Genomic DNA, 27,537 nt, shown 5'->3' with positions numbered 1-27,537 from the left:
ACTTCAAGGTCTGGGAGAGAAATTATTATTCTTTTTTCAGGATAAAATACGGATAGAAAATCTAGAGATAGATATTTTGTTATTATATTATCAGACATTCAATAATGTATCTTTCACTTGTTTGACTTCAACATTTCCACATTTAGCAATTATAATCATAAAATTTCAAGGGACCAAAAGGAAGAAATAAAGTAACGAAAGTCACAAATGATCAAATCTCGACATATATTTGCTGCAAATCATGCCGTTCAATTTTATGACGAAAATAAACGATGTATGGTAAAGTCAAGTTGAAGGCAACAAAATAACATTACTTTAAATTATGACTCAAATAGTACGATGCGTAAGTCATTTTCTGACTTCAAGGTCTGGGAAAGCAATTATTTTTTCAGGATAAAATTCAGATAGAAAATATACAGATCGGTAATTTGTGAAAGTTTTTCCGTTTGAATTTGTTTTGTGTTTTAGTTCGTTCATCAGATATTTAATTATTTATCTTTTATTAACTTATTTCACTTTACAATTCTAATATTTATTGATTATAACTATAAAATTTGTTATAATCAATAATTAGAGGAAGAAATAACGTAACGTAAGTTACAAATGAACAAATCTAAAAAAACGTAGTTTTAATCAAGTCATTCTCGAAACATTCATTTCAATTCGGTTGTTTCATTCTCTTTTCGCTCCTTCAAACGACAAATATTTAAAAAAATTTGCTTGCCTGATGCTTCATGCTAGTATTTAAAATCTACTTTTTCAGGTATCGGATGTAATATAATAATTTTTAAAAGTTAATTAAGAAAGTTCATAAGTAAAGTAAAGGGAAACGAGCTGATGCGTGACTCCAATTTAATGTAATTTCCCCATTACTGGCAATTTTAATGTGATTCAACAGTTTACACTCTAAATGCCACCAATAGTGACCAAATTGAAACAAAATAAAAAAAAAATTCAAAAAAAAAAAAAAAAAAAAAATCGCCAAATTTGTCACCAAGTTGGCGACAAAACTTGGCGACCAAAAGACTGGCCATACATCGCCAAGTCTCCTCCAAATTATAACACCACTTGAGTTTACATCGAAATTAACAATGATTTCCCCCCAAAAAGGGGCAAAAGATCCCTTTAAAAACACCCGAATGCAACCAAAATAGGAGGTGCACAACTAGACCCTACTAGGAGTCTACATACCAAGTTTCAACTTTCTAAGACTTACCGTTCTTGAGTTATGCGACATACATACGCACACACGCACATCTGCACATACATACGTACATACAGACGTCACGAGAAAATTCGTTGTAATCAACTCGGGAATCGTCAAATTGGATATTTCGCGTGTCTATATGTTCTTAGGCACTTATCCAGGTGTATACGAGTCGAAAAAAAAATCTCAATATTCATTCGGGGATCAAATGGAAATTAAGGTCAATTTTTGAGTGAAATTTTTTTCGTGAATACAATACTTCCTTTTTTGTAAAAGGAAGTAAAAGGGGTGTAGATTAGTTATGCCGACTACTACTGTTAAATTAACAGTTTGATTTTTTCTCGCTATATTTACTCCGGTAATTTTCAACTATCCAGAAACTTTTAAGTTTCCTATTTTAATTTTACGCGTTTATTTTGAGTGTTAGTTCTAAGGAGTTCACACACACACATAAAAAAAAGTCGAATCTTTTTACTTTAAGTGCAAGATTAACGAAGGAAATTTTTTTACTACAGTGCTTTGTGCGTGTGTTTTGATATTTTTGATATCATTATCTAACATACTTAATCCCAATTTAACGAATATGGTCTTAAAAATTTGCACTTAGACAACATTGAGCTGATTTTACGATGAAGAGAAATGTAGTGGTCAAATAAAGAGAGGGGTTTTATTTTTGTCGCGCGTCTTCTTTGGTGCATCATGGTGAAATTGAATTACGTGTTCAATTAAGCTTGGGTACTAGGCTGAACGTTGCACCATTCTACTCACCAAACGGTAGTAAGCAAATCCACTTCCATGTGTAGAGTCAAAAAAACCTTAAAACGCACTCTAGTTCTATTATTACTTTACGATTCCTTCATGTTCTGCTAAAAAAGATGCTTCAGGGTCAATCCAGTAGAAATCACCCAGGCCGTGTTGCTCGACATTTTTAATTTTCCCAGTTTTTTACCAGTTAATTCTCACCACTAGGTGAGTTCAAAAAACTTGAAAGAACATTTTTTTAGGCTCATACTTTTTTTAAACTCGTCGTTTTAAGTTTGCTTAGTAGCCGTTTTTGGACCAAAAACCAGTTTTACGTAAGTGCATCTAACTCGGTTAATTTTACAACTATCAGGAAAAAACACAATCCTACACCCCCAGAAAGATGTCCTAGATATGATTTGCTTGCAAAATGTTATTTAAATGTTGAGAAAGGTGAAGAAAAAATTCACAACTACAAACTGAAAATTAGCATAAAATACGAGTTTTAGTGCTGCAAAATTAGTAAAAGGAGGAGAGTCTCAGCTCTAAGTTTTTTTTCTTGTGCTACCTGTATCAATTTCATAATTTTTCCCTCAGTTTCTTTTGAGATATTTGACTTTAAACTTTGCCAAATTGCTATTTTTACCATTTTTGAAAAAATTTACAAAAAAAAAGTACTAAGTTCTCAAGCTTAAAATTTCTACAACAAGTAGTCCTACATTATATCTACACAAGAAAAAAAAATAGAGCTGAGACTCTCTTCCTTTTACTAATTTTGCAGCACTAAAACTCGTATTTTATGCTAATTTTCGGTTTGTAATTGTTAACTTTTTTCTTCACCTTTCTCACCATTTAAATAATATTTTGCAAACAAATCATATCTAGGGCATCCTTCTGGTGATGCAGGATTTTGTTTTCTCTTGATATCTGTAAAATTAACCGAGTTAGATGCATTTACGTAAAGCTTGTTTTTGGTCCAAAAACGGCAACTAAGTAAACTTAAAATGGCGCGTTAAAAAAAAAAAAAATATGAGCCTAAAAAATTTTCTTTTAACACTTTTGAAATTACTTAGTAGTGAGAAATAACTGGTAAAAAATTAGGAAAATCAAAAATGTCGAGCAACAAATTTTATTCTTTTTGGGTGATTTCAAATGGATTGACCCTTCACGAAACTTTTTAACTGGTTTTATTGGTAACTACAGAAATTTGTAAAAGTGACTATCATTTTGAAGTCTATGGTAGATTTTCTCGAATACTTCTCTTGCTAAATTAATTATTTAAAAAAAATTCTAACTCCATCTTTAAAAGTGCGCTATTAGCGAGGAGTATGTTATGAAGTTTGGATTAAGAAATCTAATCATGTGATGGCTGAAAATGTACCGAAGAGTGCCCAATCACTTCCATGGACAACACCAACTTCATGAACATTTTCTATACTTTATGGAGTTAATCGATTCGCCACATGAGGCATCACCATAAATAAATAAAATAATGATACTAAAAAGAGCGGAAACAAGCGAAGATTTTACGTATTATTAAGTATTCCAACCGGCTCGTGTCATTGAAACATTTTGGTAACTCTGAACAGAGGTCGAAAGGTGTCTTACTTGACTAGATTCTTCTTGGAATGTCTTTAGCTGAAGGCATTCTTCTAACCGATTCAATCTTTTGTCAGCTAATCTCGCCAACTTCACCATGGCTTTCCTTAGCTCATCGTATAAGACACTGGTTCTCTCCAAGTTCTCCCTGAGCAAAAAAATGCGACAAATGGAAATTAATATAAAAATGCAAAACATGACTTGAGATAACAGATGTCATTTATGCTTAAGATGGCGTGACAGATACTGCAACAGTTTATCCTTTTTGAGTTACAAGCTTTTCAAGTTAGAACCTGGAAATGCATATTAATGGTAAAGTGATGTTTGTGGTGAGGTCATGATGCTAACGAGAACTTTTGCAAGAAAGATTCAACTGAATGAAATTTCTAGAGTATACACGTACATTTACGACGCAAACGCAGTTTTTGTATGACAAAAGTTTCAGTGTGAATTTTGAGCATTGTTCGAGGAACTATTTAAATACAATTAAAATCAGGGGTGCTTAAACTTTTCTAATTCGTGGCGCTCTTTTAAGAATGAGAACTTTCTCACGTCACCCCAGTCTAGTTCTACTATAGACATTTTATTGTTACCATGGACGATTCGCGGCATTCTTCACCTCTTCCTGCGCCATATCAGGGTGCCACGCTTCCAGGTTTGGATATGAATCAAAAAATAGTTGCATTTATCGGATTTCTCCAAGCACAGAATCATTTTGGAATGTAAGTCCAATGGTTTAAATACACTCATTGGTGTTTGTCCCACACTTTTCACATTGACGACATTTATTCAGGTATCCTTTCAAATATCATTTATGATAGTAATAAAAGTATTTGTTTCATCACCTGGGAATATTCTATAACCCAGTTTTCAGCGTTATTTCTCCACTGAGGAACGATTGGTTAAATGCAATTTTGTTTTTAAATGTTTGCCTAAGACAAACGTTTTTTCGTTCGTTTATTCACAAACATTCGAAAATCACTAATGGAAATTAGATCTATACAAAACCCGTTTACGATAGTAAACAAAACCAAACGATCCATTCAGAAACCAAGTGTCATCATCACCTTCCTTTCAGGGATTCTCGAGTAGATGTAGATGAGCGTATCTGACAAAAAGGACATCATAAGGTGATATTGTTAGCTCTTTTTACGTGTTCAAAAATAAAAAGATGACTCTAGCGTGTATGTCGATTTCGGGTGGAGGAGTTCAGAAACAAACGCTAAACTCAGAAAAGTTTGGCCACCATTTTCTTTTATACACTAAGCATTGTCGTTATCTTTTGTAAAAAAGTAATTGGCATCATCATCGCATTTTAAAAAATAACTATCGTCATTGCCTTTCTTTAATTCATATCAATATTACCTTTTCTTTACAAATTAAATTCGATATTTGAACGTTTTTAGTCTATTTTCGTAAAAGAGTTTTATTGGAAAATGAAATGAAAAGAGAATCAAAGAATAATTTAAATAAACAAAAGCATTAAAAATGGGTTAATATCTAAACTAATAGCTCAACGAGAAAATGAGGTAGCCAATGAAGATGTTACTACACAGACCTCGTTTAGTTATGGAAGAGCTCTTATTGTGGATCAATACTACAAGAACAGTTTGAACTTTATTTAATACTCATTCCTAATAACATATTTCCATGATTGATTTTCCGTGTTTTAAGCCTGATGCCACGCACTTTTAATAATTTTGTTATTGTGTCATCAATAACTCTTAGATTCTAGAGCTTGACCAAAGCTAGATTCTAGAACTGACCAAAATCAGCTTATTTGAAGAATAACATTAAAATCATCCTTCATTTTAATTATAAATGTATGGATGATAGAAATAAGATAAAACCTATTAAAATTTTGCACTGAAAATAGCGTCATGAACATGTGAGGAATATTTTGCTTCTGAAATATAAACACAACCAAAATGGGTAAAACAAAAGTTACTCGTTGCTGTACGCAATATACGCAATATATTTTACATTTTTAATGCGAATTAGCTGTACCAATGAGTTGTCGTATTAATTCTTATCCTTTTTCCCCTAAGGTTTAATTCCTTTTTCTTAAGTTCGAGATTAATGCTGCTTCTTTCGAAAATCGCCAATTTAACACTTTTTTGCTCAAGTTATACAGGTACTTCAGTGAAAAATTAAAAAAAGTATGTATGTAGCATGTAAAATGTCTGTCAAATGAACAGCGTATATTTTTCTCACCTCCTCCCGAAGGAGCTGGCCTGAGCCTTCAATAATCTTTTCTAATCTGAAAGATTACCGGAAACTTCAGTATCTTTCTAAAACTGTTCTTGTTAGGGACGATTTGGAATGGATTTATTCTTAGAGATATCAGTTTTTACCAAGGAACAAAATTTGAAAGTGAGGCAATACGTTTAACCTTGAATAATTTCATGCTCAAGTGCATTTGAAAGAACTTCATTATACATTATAATTTTATCATTACTTTTAAAACAATAGATTTCAAATTCTACTGGAATTGGGAAGAATTTTAAAAAATAAAGCAATTTGCATTAAGCGGTTATAAGAGGAAGATAAATTTTTCAAAACAATAGCTAAGTGATAAAAAATAACTCAAAGCTGTGCTTTGTTTCACTAATAGTCCCTTAGGATCTTATGAACTACAAAGCTTTAACTACAAAATTGCAAAAGAAACCACTGAGGTTGCATTAAAAATTCGACGAAACTTCTTTCAGTAATTTTATGAAAAGCAATAGCAAAATATATTAACTTCGAATTTCCTTAGGGTTTGGAATTGACTGCATTCGTTTTCTTCTTGTTTTCTATTTTACTCTACAACGAATGGGTTTCGTTAAACGCCTAAGTACCTAAAATGTCCATTCCTTATTTTTGTGTTAATATGTTTTTTATGCTGCAAATCCCAGGAAACATTCAAATTTCAGTTAGAATTAATTTTGTCACATACGGAATGCGCAGGATTAAAAAACTTTAAGGTGTAAACTACTGCTAAATCTATTTAACATTGAACGAACTTGATTCACTAAGACAGAACTGGGTAAGGGTTGAAATTGTAGACATAATATGACTTAAAAAGTTTTTATTATAACAGTATAGACATTGAACTTCTCCACCGTTCGGGTGCAGGATTTCAAGATACGTTTACAGGTACTCTACTATAAGTATTAGGACCTCTTTGTACACAATGTGGCACCCTACAAAATTCAATAGCTGCAAAGATATATCGAAACCCTTCAACATACCGTCATATTACCTTTGAATTTTAAAAAGAACCGTTCGATTTTTTCCATACAAGTTTTAATTTTTCTTCTATACAAGATTATGTTGAACAATCGTTGATATTTTCGTCACGAAATTTTCATAATGTCATCTATATTTCTTGAAATGTATTTATTTAAATACTTTTTTAATGATTAGAATTATTTGAGCCGACATTTTTCCCGTTTATAAAATGCTTCTAAATCTAGGAGAACTTTGAAGTTCAACTTCACGCAGTTTAACAGTTAAGAATAAAAATCGTATGCGTCATTTTCTTATAATTTGTTTTTACACCTTCGCAAATTACTTTTAACCTCACTTTACTTCATGGGAAAGTGGTATAAGTGCAAGTTCAATTATTTGTCGATAGTCAGAAATCGTATAACGTAATAGCAGTAGCGTTTTTGAAAATATAGCTACTGAACCGTTCTGTTACTCAACACCTTGTTTAATTGACCTAAACCACTTTTGCGTTCAACAGCTCAAATTGTTGGTCTTTCTGGAGAGAAAGGAGCAATACAAAAGGAAGACCAGTCAAAATTTGAAAGAAAAAAAACCCAGTAAGGATCAAATATTTTTTTCAGAACTATCCATCGCTTTAGGAAAATATACTGACTTTTTCTGAACCTCTGTTCAAGAATTCGTGAAGAACAGCTTTATAGAATCTTTGTACATTTTACCGGGCAAGAATGAAACTGCTACAACTTTAATTTTGAACCATTGGGAAATGGTAAAGAAAGAAATTGCTCTGTGCAATTCAATTGTAGTCTTCAAGATTTTGTGATTTCCTTAACACCAATTTTGGTCAAAATAAGAACCATTTCCATGAATTTAAACATAAGTGTAAATTTAATGGTTAATGTGTGCATGTTAAATGTAATTTTAACCACCTGTAGTCATGATTGTGAGGTGATCGTGTCATATAAGAGTGCAACTCTTTAAGAATAGTATCTCCTTCTTCTTCTAGGTGACGCAGTTGTTCGTCATGGAAAGTATGGGTGACGTTTCTTTTTTGTTGTTCGATCATTTGATGAGTAAGTGTGGAAGACACTGGCAGACGACTCCCGCGTAGTTCTTCAAGAAGTGAGACAAGATGTCTACCAGAAAGACGGCAGCCATTGATGAATGGTTCTAGAAACTAAAAGTAACAGAATCAATTAATAAATCCTCTTGCATTCCTATTTTTCATACAAATTAAGAAAATGCAGAAGGTGTCTAAATTTATACGAAGTTTAATGATTTGAAAGTTTATAAAATCTATTAGAAGTCGTATCCCTAAACAGGGGCAGATACAGACTAGCATTTTAGGGGAAAGGGAATCATGTTGAAAAACATACGAAAAATTTCTGAAACTGCTTGGGTGTCAATAAAAACCGTCAAAGCGGCCATGAAATAAGGAGCCAAGTAAGACATAAACTTTAATTATTAATTTCTGCAGCAATGGAAGTATTATTTCAAATATTTATTTAACAATTAATGAACAAATTAAAAAACTTAAGGCAAACTTACATTTCATTGATCAAGTAATTGAACACAATAAGTAATAGTATATTTGCATTTTATTCAACAACTATCTATCTTGTAGGCAATTGTTAAATTATGATCACATACATTAGTGATGTATAGATAATATTATCAAAGGTTTAGGGGGAGGGGAAGGTCACAACCCCCATGACCCTCACCTTGCCCACAAGTCAGATTAGCGCCCAGATATATTATGAAATCGGTTGTCTCATGCGACCTATTGTCCTATGGTTTATAGGTAGCTGATGCTGCCAGAGTGATGGATAATATTTTTTCAAAACAACTGAAGCATAATAACCCTTCTTTGAAGCTAATGTTCCTTCTTCTCAAATGAAAATTAAAAATAATTATATAGGAAACAGTTATTAATTTTATTTCTCTGTTTTTAAACCTTCTTATATAGTGTTCCATAATTCTGTTGTTTGTGGAATGTGTTGCATAATTTTCAGAAGAGGCTAATGCCTCTTCGTGTCTTCTGTTCTTCGGGAGTATCAACGAACAAAAAAGAACTGAATTCTTTCATGACAATGTTATTAAATATGAAGAAAATCTTTTGAGAAATTAAAAATCCATCGAGCAAAAACAGATAAACGTGGGGAAATTGAACTTAGAAAGAAAATAATTTTGCTATAATAATAATTGGTCATAGTTATTAATTCTATAAGTAAGATAAATATTTTCTTCATTTTCATGCCCTTTTAATTCAGGAAATGTAACGATATTTAATATATTTAAAGAACTTTTGTTACCGTATTGAAAATATCCTTTGGTTTCTTAAAATATATTTTTCTAACAGGATAATACCAAAAAGACTATTTTTAATGTTTTGCAAATTACTAATGGTACACCACACACAGCAGTACAAATTACAATGAGTATCATAAATAGCGTATCGAAGGTATTCTAAATTGACCTTGGATCAATAGAAAAGTATAAATTATCCTTCTTTGAAAAATGTTCGAAGATGCAAAAATTAGTCCTATAAATAAAGATTTTTTAAAAGTATAACATAACATTCGTAGAAAAAAGTTTTTCTATTTCGGAAAAAAAAAGAAAGAAAACGGATTAAGAAATCACATTATTTATAAGATAAAGTAAGTTTTACAATACTTTTCTGAAACTAATCCATTCTTGGTGATCATATGAGTATGTTCCCCCATACTTGCAGAGCAACTGTTTTTTTGCTATGAAGTTTAGAAGCTTATCTGTTGAACAAATTATTTCGCACTGGAAAAAAAAAAAACATTTAATATAGTTTGAATAATTAACAGGAAGAACATAAACAGAAATGGAAGCTAGTTATTATATTCATAATACATCAAATAAAAAAAAAATCCAAGGAGCCTGAACATATAAGTAATTAGGTCTAATAATAATAGTTATCCAAAATCATTCAAAATATTGAGGTGATGCAAATCAGTACAGTAAATAGATAAATTTTTTTAAGTACAGTTGGGTACGAAATTTGTGTAAGGCAGTGGCGTTGCTACGGGCGGGGGAGGGGGGGGCGGTCTGCCCCAGCTGTCACCCGTCTTGGGGGGACACTCAAAGTTGAATTGCAAGTTTTTGAAAAATATGAAGCTAAAATGCGTTCGTTTTTTGGACTACAAATTTGAAAATTTTCCGGGGAAAGACCCCCCGGACCCCCTCACTGTCTTCTGGGTCCGCGATTCGCCCCGGCTGTCACCCGTCTTGGGGGAGGGGGGGACACTCGAAGTTGAATATCAAGTTTTTGAAAAATATGAAGCTAAAATACGTTTTTAAGACTAATTTTCCGGGGAAAGACACCGCTCGGAACCCCCACAGTCTTTTGTACATTAGCCCATTCAAAATTTCGTTATATTGCATTGTTGTTTCTGAAAAATGAATAAATTCTAAGTTTTCATGTTTACATAATATTTCGATTTTTTTTTCTTTTGCGTTTGCGGGGATGAGGGGGGGGGGGGTGACACCCAAAATTACCGCCCCGAGTGTCAGCCATGCTAGGCACGCCACTGTATAAGGGATGATATAATTTGATAAATTACTTGTATTAAGAAACATTTTTGTGAAAATGAGAGAATTATATGAACTAGAAATATAAGATTTTAACTTCCGAAACTGTTCCCTTATTTTTCGAAAAGAAAAATGGGTTTTCCATTTTACATAAATTAACACTTCATTTAAAGATTTATTCTGCTGTGTAAAGTCTAAGAGCAGTATCTGCATATTTTCTTTTTTTGCGTTTTTGTGCTTCAGCTTTATTGTTAAAAGTTGCTTATTTGGTTTCTGCTGAAAATAAAACCCAAAGGAAAAAGTAAAATCCCAAAATTTCTCTACTGTTAGTGAGGAATTCAAATCGCGTTTCTTCAAATATCGCAAAAATTCATTTCTGCAGATAATGCTCCTTACCTTTAAACAATAATATTTCTTCAGACTTCAGCAAATTTCGAGAATAATTATAATTAAAAAGAAAAAGTTTTTATTTTTAATTATTTGTGTACCGAAACCGACATGACAAGAGAGCAATGAATTTTAATCCGAAAAAACAAAACAAAACTGGGAAATATAAAATATAAATGACTTACAAAAATAAACGTTCTTTTTGTAAATATTTATTTAAAATTAAAAACAATTTTTTTCCGGAAAAAATTATTTTCACATCGAAATTTATTGCACAAAATTCTATCACAACTAGTGCTTGTTTGAACAAGAGCTGAAAATATTCCTCTAGTGACAATAAGTTTAACTTTTGGGAACTTTGACATACTGCGCTGCATATGTTACTTCTTTATCGTCTGTGCGAAAAGGATTTTTGAGGTAAATTGGTCGTCCTTTTGAAGTAAATCTGGAGCAAAACGAAAATATTATAAATATTTTGGTTTGAATTAAAATACTTCAGAGAAGTAACGAATAAATACCTTTGTGCTGAAGATTCAAAAAATCAGTAATCCAACGTCATTAAGCACAAAAATTGCAAAAAAATTGCAGACACGTGTTTCGGTGTTACAAGGAACACCTCTTTGCATTGAAAAAGGTGTTCCTTGTAACACCGAAACACGTGTCTGCAATTTTTTTTGCAATTTTTGTGCTTAATGACGTTGGATTACTGATTTTTTGAAACTTCAGAGAAGTTTTTTTTCAGAGAAAAACTACTTTGCTCTATATTACTGAAATGTAAAAAATATTGTGAAAAGTACATTGAGTTGTAAAATTTAGATATGCGGATGAATTTTAAGTAGATTTTAGTTTTACACTTCTTTTGATTTAGTAGAAAAATATTTTCGAACTTACTGATGTATTTCTAAAAAGACGTATTTAAAAAAAAAACAAAGTTGAAGTCTTTAAATGACACGATTAAATACAATTGGCGTTTATGCTTGAGAAAAAAATTTCGGAGAAAATCTTTTAAACTAACGAATCATTCAACATAAATATATTAATTTTAACAGGAATAAATATAACCAATTAAAAATAATACATAGGATGTAATATTATCGCAAAAGTTCAAAACACTATTTTCGAGTAAAAACTAATAGTAGAAATCAGCGGCCTTTTCAATTCTTTGGATGATTGCGGAAATGTAAGATACTCGCATTTTTTAAGGGATATAAAATTGATGCATTTACTATGCATCTTTTATCTAGCAATTTGAAAATATTTCTCTATTAAGCCTTGTAACTTATCACCATGCCAGATGACTCCAAGTCGAATAATACAGCCCTGTTTCTTTTTGAAAACATGAGAAAGCTGCATGAAAATAGCTGCAATGTTTCTCTGGATGTCGACGAGTATTTTTCACACAACTCGTGGTCTGTTTATTATTATTTTTTTTGTTAATAGTGTTTCAGAAGACATGAAAGAATCTTAAACAACTGTACGATGTTTTTAATGGAAGCAGAAGAATTAAATGAATAAATCACGCCTTTTTTTAAATATTTTAAAAAGAGACAATGTTCAAAAATGGTGTGTGGAGAGAAATATCGTACTCAGTTTAAGAAATTAAACGGATGTCATTATAAAATGAAAAAACAATAAATTTATAACTTTAGAAAAACATTAAAATAGGTAATTGGGGTTACTTCCAGCGAACTTTTCTCTATAACTATTTAAATAACATTTGTATGAAAATAACCAAAACCACATTTATAAATGTTTGAAAATTGCCAAGTGCTCTGGTGGATTTCACGCAATCACTATTTCTGTAAATAGTTCTGTATTGTTGTGATATTTATTCTCAATCTGTAAACTAAGATATACATTTTTTTAAGAATTCAATCCTGTTGCAAGCATTTCATTTACCTGCATTCTACTCGTAGGAAACAAAGAACTAGTATCGAAAATTTCTTCATTTTCTTGGAAAAGGACTATCACCTCGCTTATCACATTTGAAAGGTTGGCCTAAAAGAAACAAGGATCATTAAAATCAATATTGAATTGTGGGATGAACTAAACAAAACAAGTGTATTGGGTTTAAGATTATGAGCGCATATCTGTAGAAAACTTGGTCAGGATCAAGACGGGTTTGCTATAATGCACTTATTTTTTAAGAATTGTTTTTCAGTCTAATTTACAATTTTCATGCCATACCTAGAAAGCTGATATTTTTCAAGAGATTTCTTCAAACAGAAGCAAATAGCATTTGTTGAGTCATTGACACAGGTGAAGAAAAAGTAAATATTTAAATGAATAAAATAAACATAATAAAGCAATATTATTTTATATTTACTTCTTTGGTATCTGAGTTGCAAAATAATGCATTTAAATTAGTCCAAAATAAGTAACTGAATATTAAGCTCTATCTAAATTAAAGAAATATTCCAATTTGTGTATAATTTAAAATAGCGCATTAAAGGTAAAATATAATTAAAAAGAAATTTTTTTTTTTTAAAAATCAATAACTAAGCATATGTAGATCTTTATTGTAAACTTCACGTATTTTCAAGAACTGAAAATTTGTATTTAAAGAGTTGTATCACATTTAATTTTTAGTTCATATAACTTACAATTTTTTTAAATTTATTTTGCCGATTATATCGTTTACAGTATAAAAAGATTTCTGTAAGTTGTAAATCTTTAAATGAAATTTTTGCAACCGTAGTTAGTATTAGATGGACAATCGGTATTAATTTTATCTCATACGATACACCTTGACTTTTTATGCTGGTTTTTTTTAAGTTGATGAAATATTGCTCTATCTCGAAGCATTTAATAAAGACGTATCTGATTATTCATAATCATACCTCAATCAAGCAAAACGTTTCATCTAGGATGTTCCAGAAATCTTCAGCTGGGCTGCAAGCATCAATCAGTACTAAAAACCCCTTGCAAATGACTTCTTTCCTAGAAGAAAGACAGAAAAAAAAAATAGTTATGAATTCGATTTTAACACATGGCAGGCAAAGTGCTCCTTCCGTATAATTTACTTCACATCCATCACTTTTAATTGCAGCTTTTAATTTTGCTCCCATTGCATCCATAAGCAGTTATCCAAAATAAGAATCATTTACAACCGGAGAACAAACGAGGATCTAATTACAGAGCACGAGGTAAACTCCATAGAGCTACCAGACATTTGTTGGGAAGTTACTGCTGCTGCTCATTCTTGGGTGGTCAGGAGATTGAAGTGTCCTTTCTGAGACGTCAAGTCGTTCCCGGGTGGTCGGCAATATGTATGATTCAGGTGTTGGTATAAATTGCGCCAAAACTTGGGCGCATTGGCCAGTCACGGTTCAGCTGTCAACACTGGACAGTTCATTGAGGAAAATGATCGGAAGGAAAGGAATTTACCACGGTGATCGTAAGCGTCTACAAAAATGAAATTGAAAAAAATATTCGAAGTTTAATCAAAATCAAAAAAGTTTTAAATTATATTAAAGAGCGGATTTTTTTTTTGTTGAAATGAGTTGCTTCCAGAAAGATTTTGGTAAATTTTCAACTTCATATATTGAAATGCAATTTTCTGTTCCCAAGAGAAATACTTCTTGAAATGACTGGTTTCCATTCTTTATTAGGAAATCTAATAGGATAAAAAATTCGCGCGTTTTAGTTTGCTAATAGTCAACGCATTTATGTTCTTAAGCTGTGCTTGTTGAAAAACAAAAAATCAACTTCATGAACCTTATTGATAACCAGCTGATATTTCGCAATCAGCGATGTTTCTACCAATTAAATAATAAAAACTTACATTATTTTACAAAAAAGAAAAAAAAAATTGCGTAACGGAAAGCAAGTGGAATGCTAAAAACCGTTTATGAATAGCTAGTCTTGCTTTGTGGAATCCGCGACTTGATTCGAAAATCTAAAAGAAAATCTCGACAATTTTGAAAAAAATCCGATCTTATGCTAGGTGCTCCCTTTTGAAAAGTTAAAAATTTCTAATCTTTATTAATATCGCTTTCAAATGTTGAATTTGATAAGTAATTCTCTTTAATTAATCACTTACCGAATGTATTACATCCCTTAGCAGTCTGAAGTGCCTTTTGAACAAATAGAAAACGAGTAATAACTAATAAAAATTAATTCATCTCAACAAACTTTTCTGTGAGATTTCAATTTAAAGTATTTCAGTTTCATTTACTGATTACAACAAGAACAACTAAATTAAAAAAGGATAAATTAAGTTTCGAGAAATAATGGAAAATGTTAAAGAGATTCAAAGCTTTTAGTTTAATAAATGAATAAAAGTTTGAATTATGAGATTATGTTTTACCACTGCTAATCACGAAAAACTAACTGTCCACTTAATCACATCTAAATTGAGGCTTTTATTTTTCTGATATTGGTCGTATGTTTTTACAAATTACCAAAGACAAGAACCCGAGTGCTAAAATGGGGTGATTCAACTCTATTAGCACAAGTCATGGCGAACTTACACGGACGTCAAAGCGAGTTATAATGGCCACTGAAATGTCACTTGGTGCTCACATCGTGGATCATTCGCAAGTTGCTGCAACTCGTTAATGATTTTATAGTGACATTTCGTGATCGTCACGTGACAAGGACACGACTTTCACGCAAAGGTCCCTTTTTAATCTTTGTGATGTTAGCGAATAAACTCTTAAGAAATATTGAACACTTTTATAGATTCACATGAATTTTATCGTTTAACATATTTTAACCCTTTAGATTAATAACTCTGAAATCGAGTTGAGGAAATGTAACTTTGTTTGAAATTTAAGTCAGCTATCCAATACGAAATTAATTCTCTCTCTCTCTCTCAAACACACATGCGTACACATACACATGCCTACATAGACACATACACGCCTACACGCCAACAGATATACGCCTACACACATATACGTTTATACGCCTATACATACACGCCTTTACGCCTTCATACACACACCTACAGATATACACACGCCAATGACACACACAAACACACACACATGCATGCACACACACATACATACATACACACCTACACACGTCTACAGACACACAAGCCTGCATATACGCATACATGCCTACATACACACACAGTTTCAGATGCTATTGTTCAACGTCGTTGCACTTAGTCGTTATTTCTTACGAGCTGGTGCTGTATGTAATCTTCCCCTTTATTAATGCAAGAAAAATATAAGGTACATAAAAAGAACCTTTACGTATCGATTTAAATGTACATTTTATTTCCCAAGAAACACAAAAAGTAACAGTTACGAAAAAGTAAGGATTCACTAAAACACCTTTACTTATGGTTACTCAAGCATGTTATGTAAAAACCAAAATGACCTCCCATTTGAAATAAGAATGAGCAAAGGGAAAGGAAAAGTAAACAGAATAGGTGATTCAGTTGTTAAAAAAAGGATTGTTTTTCAGAACAGAATGACGATTTAATTTTCTTTATAAAAAAGTAGTTCTTCGTGCCGCAACACTGGTTGCCTACTTAAAGACAAACACATTAGATCTGACATTGCAGCGAAAAGAAAGCGATATTTTCGCCGAACATAAGAAAAAACAAAATAAATATTGTAAGTTCTCTTTTGCCTCTTTTTAGAATGTAAAGCTGAGATTTTAAATAGGATATTAAAGTTGTGCTTGTTAACTTGTTCCAACTAGTTACATTTACATAATATGGCCATTAATATTGCGCTCTTGAAACATTCGAAAATGTTCTCTTTAAAAAGCAAACGACTCTAAGCTGAGCGGGTATTTTTTCTAAATTTCTATGATAAAGCGTAGAAAGTGTAGGAGAAAAAAAAGGAATGAAACTAAAACTTCTAATGAGTAAAAAAAAAGGTTTATCTTTTTATTTCTTTTAAGAGAGTAATATAAGTTCTCCTATGAAGCAAACAGTTTTTTAAATAGAAAATGCACAAGTCTTCAAAATCACGATCTGCAGCAGTATGGCATTTCAAGCACTGGTTCTATGATACATCGCATATATCACTTTTTTTTTCTCTATATAGTAAGCGCTCTATTCGATGAGTTGTATTTCAAACAGTTTTGCAGTCATATCTCAAGATTACTTACTTACAAGAAAAATCATTAATTGTAAAATAAAAGAGCATAAAATTTTCTTGAAAACGATGTTGTTGTTTATTTATTAATTATTATTACTATTATTTTTTTTTAGCTTTAGGAGGTATGGTGATAGTTAATTTCAAAGTTCATTATTTTGAACCAGAGACCGTGTTAAGTAAAAGTAATTTATAGGGTTTTCGCAGAGTAACGGAAATGAAGCACGAAGGGATAATAGTCATTTTTTGAAAATTCACGCGAACTTTGAAGTTAAATACCTTCTCATTATTTAAAGCAAAAATAAGAATAAAACACTTTTTAAAGATAATTTTATGCTCTTTAATTTACTGATTGATGATTTTACTCGTTCATAAGTAGCTTTTGAGATATGGAACGAAAATTGAAAAAAAAAAAAAAAAAAAACTCACCTAAAATCCAAGATGGGGAGTCGAATTTTAACTACTTTATGCCATTAAGGCAGAAACATATTTCCCTATCATAATTATGCATGAAAATTATGTTTTGTTTAAAAAACAAAAAGCAAGACAGGAAGTTGCAGTGGAATCTTGTATGATTTAGTATTAAAAAATAATTATGCTACAGAACTTATAGTTTGATGAATATATTACTTTAAGAATGAAATTATTTGAAATCTAACATCGTTTCATAGATCCCATCAAAATAGCAAAAAAAAAAAAAAAAAAAAAAACTTCATGCTTTTCTGAGTACCAAAAACTAATAACCCAAACGGGTCAAGATTAATTTAATCATTATAATTATTTTGACCTTAAGAAATAAAGGTTGGAATTTATAAATTATAATCACAAAGAGCAAAAATATTTATTATTTGCTCAATAACGGAAAAGGTTGACAATGGCACTGAAAATTTGTTTTTTTGTTTCAGAATATGACAAAAAAAAATACTTTATAAATATTTTTCTTAAAGACATTATATATATAAATTTTTTAGTTTCGACATGAAATCTCAAAGCTTACATCGCTGTTCCTTGAAAAAAAGAGATTCCTCGTAATTCCTAAAAACAAATGCGCTATATATATATATATATATATATATATATATATATATATATATATATATATATATATATATATGCTTCCATAATGTTGTTTTAATTGGCTTACTTTCATTTTCAAATGGCTCATCAAAATGCTTTTTCGGGGTATTATCGAATATTTTTATTTGAAATTTCACAATTAACAATGAATTTACATTAACTCATACTTGATGAACATAATTTGAAAATAAAATGACATTACAGGTGTCAAAACTTCATTAAGTCATGATGCGTTTTACACTCGAATGAGTTTGGGTTGACCTGAATATTCCAATCTTTACTAATAATAAAGCTGAAAGTCTGTCCGGAGGATGTCTGGATCTCTGTGACGAGCATAGCGCTTAGACCGTTCGGCCGATTTTCATGAAATTTGGCACAAAGTTAGTTTGTAGCATGGAGGTGTGCACCTCGAAGCGATTTTTCGAAAATTCGATGTGGTTCTTTTTCTATTCCAATTTTAAGAACAAAAATATCATAAGATGGACGAGTTAATTACGAAATTATCATAACGTGGAACCGTAACATGGGCACAAGCCAATTGGCGAGATACGAAATTATCATAACGTGGAACCATAACATGGGTACAAGCCAATTGGCGAGAAAATTCACCACACATTATTTGTAAATATACACGCGAACCAAAAGACCTTTTAATTTTTCTATTGCGAGCAAAGTCGTGTGGGTACCACTAGTTCTTTTATAGGTGGAAAAATTTCCTTCCGTTACCCAATTTCGGAAGCAAATCAAAATACGTATTTAAAAATCATATTTTAAAAATTTATTATACTGGGTATACTGTTGTATCTTTAGTTTTTGATAGAGTCAACAAATTAGTTCAGATTATGTCAGTTCCAACTTACACACAGTCCTTTCGTTATTGCTAGAATTGACTATTCATAAGAAAAATATCAAAATTTAAATTTGACTGATAAAAATATAATCGAGAAATGAATCACGTTAATAGAAAATCAACTAACACTATAATAATAAAAATGCTTAATAATGTTTCAGCTATACATTATAACATAAATTACGTCATTTATATAAATGATTTGAAGTCTATATTCATGGTTTACGCCAATGATTGCCAAATTGCTAACTGCGGATCCATGGGGTGCCATGAAGTCTTCACAGGAGTGTCACAAAAAATTTAAAGCAACTTCATGATCAGTAAGATGATTATTGAACTTCTGTCTTTGCGAAATAATTAAAATCTATGCAATGCAGTTAGACGAGTTTTGTTCATTTTTGTCCATTAGTTATTAATAGGGATTGCAATACCGGTATACCGAATACCGGTATTTCAAGCAAATTTTGCAATTTCGTAATACCTGTATTAGCTGAAAATAATAAATAGCTTTAACTCAACAATTTTCAATATCACTTATTTAATATCTACTTATATTTTAAATGTACATTTATTTTCCCGTGTTACAGAACCGAAATCAATCTACTGATGTAAAATTTTAGCTTTAAAAGCATGAACTTAAAGAATTTCATTAAACAAAAGTATTTTTGCACCATGTATTTATTTTTTCCATTGCCCTGATCGCTCATCTTCCCTTTTGGGAAAAATAATTTCGAAAGTAATCTTGAATGCCCACCCCCCCTTGTCCAACAAACAGTTTATTTAAACTAAATTGCAGGAGTGCTTTACGATTTTTTTTTGTTAAATATTTGTCTCAGTCTCAATTGTACTAAATTTTGACAAAAATTGTTTCTTGTTAGCATTACAAATGGCAATTTGTTGGCACCAGCATTGGTTTGTTGTGCCGTCTCGCTATTTGGCTTCATTCTTGGCAAGATAATATTTAGAAATTATACTTGCCTTGAAAATTTGCATAGAGGAAAAGCATAAATATATCCCACGAATTCAAAGATATTTTCAGATATTTTCATAACTATAATTGCAAAGAACCAACAAGATCAAATTCAGTCAAGTTTATCGTAAATTTCAAATCAAAGGGCTAATAAAAAGTATACACAAACCCCTCCTGTTCAAGAGAAAATGATGTTAATATTGAAAAAGCATCGTCTCCCAGGAAAGAAATTTCAACTAGCTTTAGATTAAAAAAAATAATAGAAATACACACCATACGAAAGAAACACACACACATAAAGATTTATCCAAAAATAACATGCAACAGACCAAATTTTTTTAGGTAATTAAATTAGAGGAGGTGCATCACGTATTATTAACAGTACCACCGACCTGCGTGAATTCAGAAACAGTAGTTTCAACTGTAAGAAAGTTGAGAGCTAAAATGAGTTCCAGGCTTAGAGACAATACAATAGGTTCATTATGTTATTTACTAGCATTAATTTTTTATTATGACATTCATTCCTTCATTTTATATTTGTTCACAATACGTTTTCATAAAAATACAATTTTTGTGCAAAATTTTGAAATGTGGCAACAAAACAATGCATTTTCAAGAAATTTTTGAGAAAATGCAAATACCGGTATTCCGGTATCACGTTTTAAAAATACCGAGTACCGGTATTGAGCTTTTGGTCCGGTATTGCAATCCCTATTTATGAATAATCATACTTTAACTTAGAGTGAATGATGGGTGTGTTGGGAAAAATTTTAGACTCGAAAAAGGCGTTTTGAGTCAAAAAAGTTTGAGAACCAGTTGTGTATACCATTCTTAGCGTTGTTCGTTTTCTGTTGTTAAACAGCATGTGAACAACAATTCTAATTAACTATCAAAAATGAAATTTTTATATTTAGACAATTTTTATGAATAAGAATCAAAAGTTTAGAGACATAAAATAAATGTCAACAGTAAATTAGAAACTGAAAGAAGATGAGGAAGAGAAAAAGTGGACAAATAGCTAATCGGCAATTAATTCCAAATAGTACATTTAAAAGTATATTTTTAAGTTTCTCGTCTATGAAATCACATGAAATTATAAAATTTTAATTACTACTAGTTTTTTAAACTTTAATTTCTTAAGGAATCTTATTAGGAAAATTACTTTATTGAGAAAAACGTATGAGAACTAGTAGATAAAACCATTCAATTAATTGATCTGAAACACGAGAAAAGTTTGAAAAGAGATAATAGAAATAACAAAAGGATAAAAAAAATGGAGTTTTACTTCTACTCTTTACAGTACATGAACCATCCATTACTCTAATTACCCTGTTAATCACCCTCCATAAAAGGTAGGAACTTATAACAAGCAGAATTAAATTAGCTTTAAAGGCGAAACCATGTTTTCAAGATGTAGTCCACAGCCAAATTCGATCAAGAGAATAAAAACTTGTCCAATGGCGAAAGTACATGGTAATCCTATCTCTTTGCACATAAATGTTTTTCATAAAAATGAGAAGAAATAATTTATTGCTGAAGCATATTATTCATTATTGTTTTAATGAAACATGCATTTCGGAACCTAATTTTGAGATATTACTTAAGTGTTGTAGTACCGTGGACAGGTAAACGGTAGTATCTTCAGAAATGAGTTATGAGATATTTGAAGAAACAGGATTCAGCACTAACAATAGGGAAATGTTGGAATTAGACGTTTTTTTTTTTTTTTGGCTTTTTTTTCCCCTCGGAAACCAAATAAACAAGCTTGTACAATAAAGCTAACGAACAATATATGAAAAAATGCAAAAAATGAAAAATTAAACATAACCGACTTCCGTGTTGAATGTTATTTCTTGATCCTGTTGATGCAGGGAAATGCATGTTGGTAATAGTTCATTATTTTAATAATGAACTATTCAATAATCGAAGAACAATGTGGTATCAATAAATACCAGAGAATTCCACGTAATACTTTAGTATTGGACACAGAATAAAGTACAAATGCTTACGCTGTTCGACTTTCGATTAAAATGGTGTCTTGAAAATTTAAGCATACCTACGAAATTACAAAATGTACAAATATGTACTGTGTATCGCTACTCAACTTGGAAATTCAGAAATCATTCTGTATAAACATCCTTTCATCAAGGAAGTGATAAAAAATTATGGGTCAGCGAAAATAATGATGATCTTCAAGGATACACAAATTACGATCCCTTTGACAGCTATTCTTTTCCCTATTATTCTCTTCCATGAACTATGCGCACATGAATCCTTTGAGCACTAAAGCTAGTTCGTTGTACTTTTTTTTTAAATTCAATTTCTATCCACTGTTCAAATTATTCATAACTTATTAACATAAGAAATGTATCACATTATTATAAGAAGTAGAGAATTATTAACACTATAAATCATGAAAATTCTCTTATTAAACTCAATTATTTTTGGTGATTGGAAAAGTAATTGCTTCCAAAATCGAAACTTTATTGCATTTTAACGACATTATTGCACCTTTCATAATGATAATCAATCTCATTTTAAATTACTTGATCAAGAACCAAAAATTTATCTTATAACTTTTCCACAGACAAAATCTTTTTTTAACATAGTAACGCGATTAAAAATGGCGATTTTATCGAACCCTAAACTGATTATCACTTGAGGTAGAGATAAAAAAAGACACGATTTCGATTTACATACAATATAAACATCATCCATTTTCGCATTAGAAAGCATGATAATAACATTGACCAATAGAAACTGGATACAACAGTAAAGGTTCGGAAACGCATTAAATTATTTAACCAAGGCTTCGTCATAGGGTCAGGGTGTGGCCAGGCGGCTTCAAAAAGCTTGTCAACTGAGAAATAATAAATCAGATCCGCGGTCTGAAAGCGAGTAGTGCCTTTAAAGGAAGAGCGCTTTGCTTCATTTGAATATACATTCTATTGAAAAAGGAACTTTTCACTCACTGGGTTATGAGCGGGGTAGAAATAAAGCAATCTCATTAATTCCGTCCCGGAACCATCAATCTCGGAAACTAATTTCCGAAGTCAATTTTATTAGGAGGTGTTGAACGGCGAAATGATTGGATGAGGTGAACATTTGATGGGTAAATAAATGTCAAATTTGGGAAAACATTTCATGAAAACTACTTCATTAAGAGCAACTTTAGTCAAATGATGTATTTTATCAAAGTTATTAAGTGTCATAAATGCTATTTGGGGGAACTATTTGAATTTAGGCAAAAACCATTTTACAGTGACATTTTTTTTTTTCTAAACTAATTTTCACTTTGAGGTTCAACATAAATCCAAAGTTTAAATCAATTTGTAAGACAAGTAATAATTGGTGCTAAATTATTTGCCATTTATTTCAACATGGGTAACGAATATATTTCCAAAAAGAATTCGATAAAGAAACGCAGACGGATCTTTTAAATAAATAAAAAAAAATGATGAACTACTTGTCAAAATCTCATTCAAATAAAGTTTTTCTGATGCAAATCCAATTTTAATGCAGGCTTAGTTTGTGATTTTCTTTTCCCGCTATATAGTGTTAAGTTTTCTTAACAGTTCAAAATTTAAAAATAAATTTTCAGAATCAAAAACTGAAATTGGAATTAAAGTGCTATGGCCGAGATCTTTCAATCAAGGAAAAGTTGGTGGGAATTGAGCTTATCTCTTAAAGGTTAAAATTAAAAATAACGAAGTTTTAGTACACAAAAATTGCAGTTGAGTGCAGACACGTTTTTTGGCGTTTACGCCCATTTCAATGCAAAAGAAATGAGCTAATGAATGAAAAGACTTCAGTTCACTTTTTTTGCATTGAAAAAGCGTGCCTTGTAACGCCGAAACACGTGTCTGCAATCATCTGCAAGTTTTGTGCAATAAAATATTGTCATTTTAAATTTTGTTTTTCTGCACAAAGGCATTTATTCATTTCTTATTTATTATTTCCCTCAATTGTTATTTGGGGAAGAGACAAACAAAATGACAGACACGCATGCTTCCAGATCTCAAAACCCTAATTTCAAAGTTTCTTTTCAAAATTAATTATTATTATTATTTATGTATTTATTGTGTATTTTATTTCATTTTTAATAATATTTTAACGATACAGCTAGCCAACTTCAACGCTTTTTTTTTTGTAATTTCACGGAATGTGGGTTAAGAAACATAAAATGTAGCGATGGATAATATTGCACTTTTTATATTAAATATAAATTTTCGGAAATCATTTGCATGTTTTGTTTTAATAGGAGTTTAATGCTTTGCTTAAAAAAAAGATTCCCAATTATCGAACTTTCTGCTGTGTAAAAGATTTTCATTTCCTAATTTTTTTGACATTTTCAAAAACCTTTAATTTCATGAAAAATGTCAAAGTAAAGTTCAAACAGTCAATTTAAGTTTCTCAAGGACGTTACTCTATGTTAACTATATATGTCACATACCCTTTTCTGTCTTGAAATTCTGAAATGATTTAAATTCTAGTTCAATGAAACCACTTTTTTTTTCAAACACATTGGTTATATAAAGATAAAATTAGAAAACAAGGAATTTTCTAATCGAACGTACTTTAATCCGATAAAGCAAACTGCATGTTTTTTTGCATGACTCTTTCTAGAATACTATGACCTTTGAACTTAAAACAGCAAACAAAACAGCTACTTTAAAGCAAACCAGATCAACAATGGTGTTCTTGACATCAGTCAAAAGTACTACTTTTAGTTCGTAATTGAAATTGATAGAAAAAATAACATGGAGCCAGAAAATCTTTTATTTGCTTCACAGTTTTTTTTTCATTTAATTTTTTATGTCCGATATTGGAAATAAGCGTGGTCTTTATTACGTCACAAGAGACGTACTTTGGTGCGCTACTCCATTGGCGAAAAATGTTTACGCTTTGCTGTCAACCGCGCTGCCATGCTGATTAAGAAGCGAATTAAATATTGCGCTCTACGCTTGCTGTCAACCGCGTTGCCAGTACATGAGAATAAAGAGGCGAATTCAATATTGCGCTCTGCTCTAATGGCATCAGTGAATGGTATTTCCTCACTTATGATGTCATGCGCAGAAGCGTAAAAAAGGAAATTGAATCTGCACTCCGATTGAAATTCTTGTTAAGTTTTTTAAAATTTGTCAAATTATTTAAAAAATGGTTAACCCCTATGTTTTTAATGATGCTCTTTTAGGAAAAAAACTTTTAAAATTTCGGAAACAACCCAATTGAATTATTTTACGTGGATATTATGAAACTCTCGATCCGAAATTAAATACGTAAAAAAATAGGACAATTTCGCCAGCAAATTCAAATATCAATATCCATCTTTACCGCACATGCAGTTTTAATGAATATAATATGCCTCATGAAGACAATAAAACTTTCATCCTACGTTCCTATTCAGAGAAAAAGGATTGCAAAAAGAACAACGCATTTCTAAAATATCCATTTCCAAAGGCATTTGGAATAAGTACGCTTTTGATAGAATTCTTTTGTCCCACTTATAATTCATACCAAACTCTTTCCCGCATTTAACGCAGCAACGCACGAATGAGCCCGTGGATTAATTTCGTTCCATTTCTCTATCACCTTTCCTAGCCAATATTTATGCTGAGTTTTATTGGCCGCAAGATTTAAAACTTTGAGACCACACGCGGTGTAATCTATGAGGAAAGTGTATGGAGATGACAAATATCAGGCGAAGAAAAAAATGGCGCTAAAAGCTTCAGGGAAAGTCTTCAAGTGGATAACTTTTTTCGTTTTAGACAATGGCTATTTTCATGCCATTCAGTGGTACTTATTTGTGTCCATGAATTTATACATCGAAAGTTATTTTTTCATAAATGGGTCGATAGTTAATTATAGCAATTTATGTATTTGGTTTGAATACTTCTTCTCCCAGGAATCTTCACTCGGGTCATTTTTGAGAGCAGAGCGATGTTTAACATTTATTTTTTTAAATAAACCTACCACACTGGCAAAAATTAAATTGAAACTCAAGTGCAAACATGTTAAGGTTTCATCTTTTAATGCAAGAAAACATAAACTTAAGCTTTCCTTGCTTTAACAACAATGACGATGGAAACCTACACCTTTATGAAGCATAATTTAAAAATACATCTATTGTTTTAGACTACAAAATGCATTACCGCTAACTTTTCTGAAACGAATAACAAGAAAACTGATTTACTAAGGATCAAATACGAAACACATTGAGGTCGTTTATAAAGGGTGTCTCAAAATTAACGCAAGATTTGAATTTGCCACCATTTTTTCCATAAATTGTTGGCAGCCACGAAAAAAGAACAATTTGACAGTTGAGAGTTTAGGGTTAGTAAAAATGGGGTGTTATTGTACCATACAGCTAGAGAGTGAAACATTTCAATTACTGCATAAGGCATTTCCTAGTCGCGTATTCTCTCATTTCGCGGTCATCAGAATTGGCACCCTAGATCGTGTGATTTAACATTTTTAAATTTCTTCTTATGGGGTTATTTGAATTCAAAGGTCTATGTCAACAAGCCCACAACCACCCGTTCATTACCGTGTTGCGATACCGAGCGCCAATAACAGTAACTGCTTGACCAGCCTCAACTTTCATTATTTTTGAAACAATTGTTCAATGATGAAAGCGCGTCATTGTATCGTATAACGCTCCATTTTTGATTACCCTAAACTCTCAGCTGTCAAATTGTTCTTTCTTCAGGGTTGCCAACCATTTATTGCAAAAATGGCGTCAAATTCAAATCTTGCGTTAATTTTGGGACACCCTTTATTTACTGAGCCTACTATCATAAAAAAAAATGTATAGAGCAAATACCTACATATATTTCATGAAAATTCGGCAACATCAGGTTTATTTTAAGTAAAGGTTATAAAGAAGAATTAGAAATTATTAGAAAAAAAAAAGCGTTTGAAATATTTCAAGAAGTCTCCGGCCAAAGGCGACTAAAAGAACGGTATTTTTTTCAATGAAAGAACAGAAAACTCGGATTGCTTCAATGGTTTGAAGTACTTTTAAACATGCCTCCAAAAATATAAAAACCTACAAACAGACGAAATTTTCGATGATGTCTACCTTCTTGAACCATGTAGAATTTTGTTAACTGTTCTAGAAAATGTTTTCAGAAGAAATAAAGTAACATATGTGCACAAAAATCTCAGATTTCGATCGGTTTTTAATGAAACAAGGAGGATTTTTGGGTCACGAACTGTCTGCTTCAATTGTTCCAAAGCTTTAAAAAAAAAAAAAAAAAAAAAAAAAAACCACCTCTGGTATTAACATACGGACGCAACGTAGGTGCTACGTACAACGAGTTTCTCTTAATTGCTACGTACTGGAAAACTGAACGACGGATTGAAGGAAAGGATTTAGAAGCTTACTTCATGATTTAATGTCTTAAAATCATACATTGATTCCTTCTGAAAACATTTTTTTTTCAAATGACTCTGATGAGTTAATCATACATGTTATTCAGCTGTCTACTCTTATTGTTCTATGTCACTGAACTGTGCAAGTTGAGTAAAAACTCAACTCAGTGAAAATGATAAATTCTCTCTTTACAGTCAGTAAAGTATTTAAAGAAAGCAATGTTTGATTTGAAACCGTTATTTTGAAGACCAGTCGCAGTAGGGTGGAGACACACAGTGGTCTCGTTAGATAATTATTTCTTTCATTTAAAGAAAATTCTGTATAGTTTTCAAATGCAATCAAATATACAACTTTGTAGAACCTTTCGTTGCAAGAACATTTAAAGTTTAAGTTAGAAGTTATACTTGTCGGAAAAAATTAAAAACATTAGCATTTAAAAAAAATAGAGATTTCTTTTTAAAGTTTACCAATTCAAAATTATTAGATATGGTCCAAATATAG

At 31.2% G+C, this 27,537-nt stretch overlaps 1 protein-coding gene across 1 annotated transcript in view; it reads right to left on the bottom strand.

The window, feature by feature from the left end:
- The window catches only part of LOC129216648 (puratrophin-1-like), a 249,267-nt gene that overhangs the window by 177,975 nt on the left and 43,755 nt on the right, over window positions 1–27,537 (bottom strand). The window contains exons 5-9 of the mRNA XM_054850865.1: window positions 13,543–13,642; window positions 12,602–12,700; window positions 9,431–9,547; window positions 7,687–7,934; window positions 3,557–3,695 (exon numbers count right to left, since the gene is read on the bottom strand). Of these exons, the coding sequence (XP_054706840.1) occupies window positions 3,557–3,695; window positions 7,687–7,934; window positions 9,431–9,547; window positions 12,602–12,700; window positions 13,543–13,642 (703 nt within the window). The remainder of the gene's footprint in view (window positions 1–3,556; window positions 3,696–7,686; window positions 7,935–9,430; window positions 9,548–12,601; window positions 12,701–13,542; window positions 13,643–27,537) is intronic.

The sequence above is a fragment of the Uloborus diversus genome, chromosome 2 (genome assembly GCF_026930045.1).
Source record: "Uloborus diversus isolate 005 chromosome 2, Udiv.v.3.1, whole genome shotgun sequence".
NCBI lineage: Eukaryota > Metazoa > Arthropoda > Arachnida > Araneae > Uloboridae > Uloborus > Uloborus diversus.
Note: the sequence above shows the minus strand (reverse complement) of the source record. Positions and strands in the feature narration are given on the sequence as shown.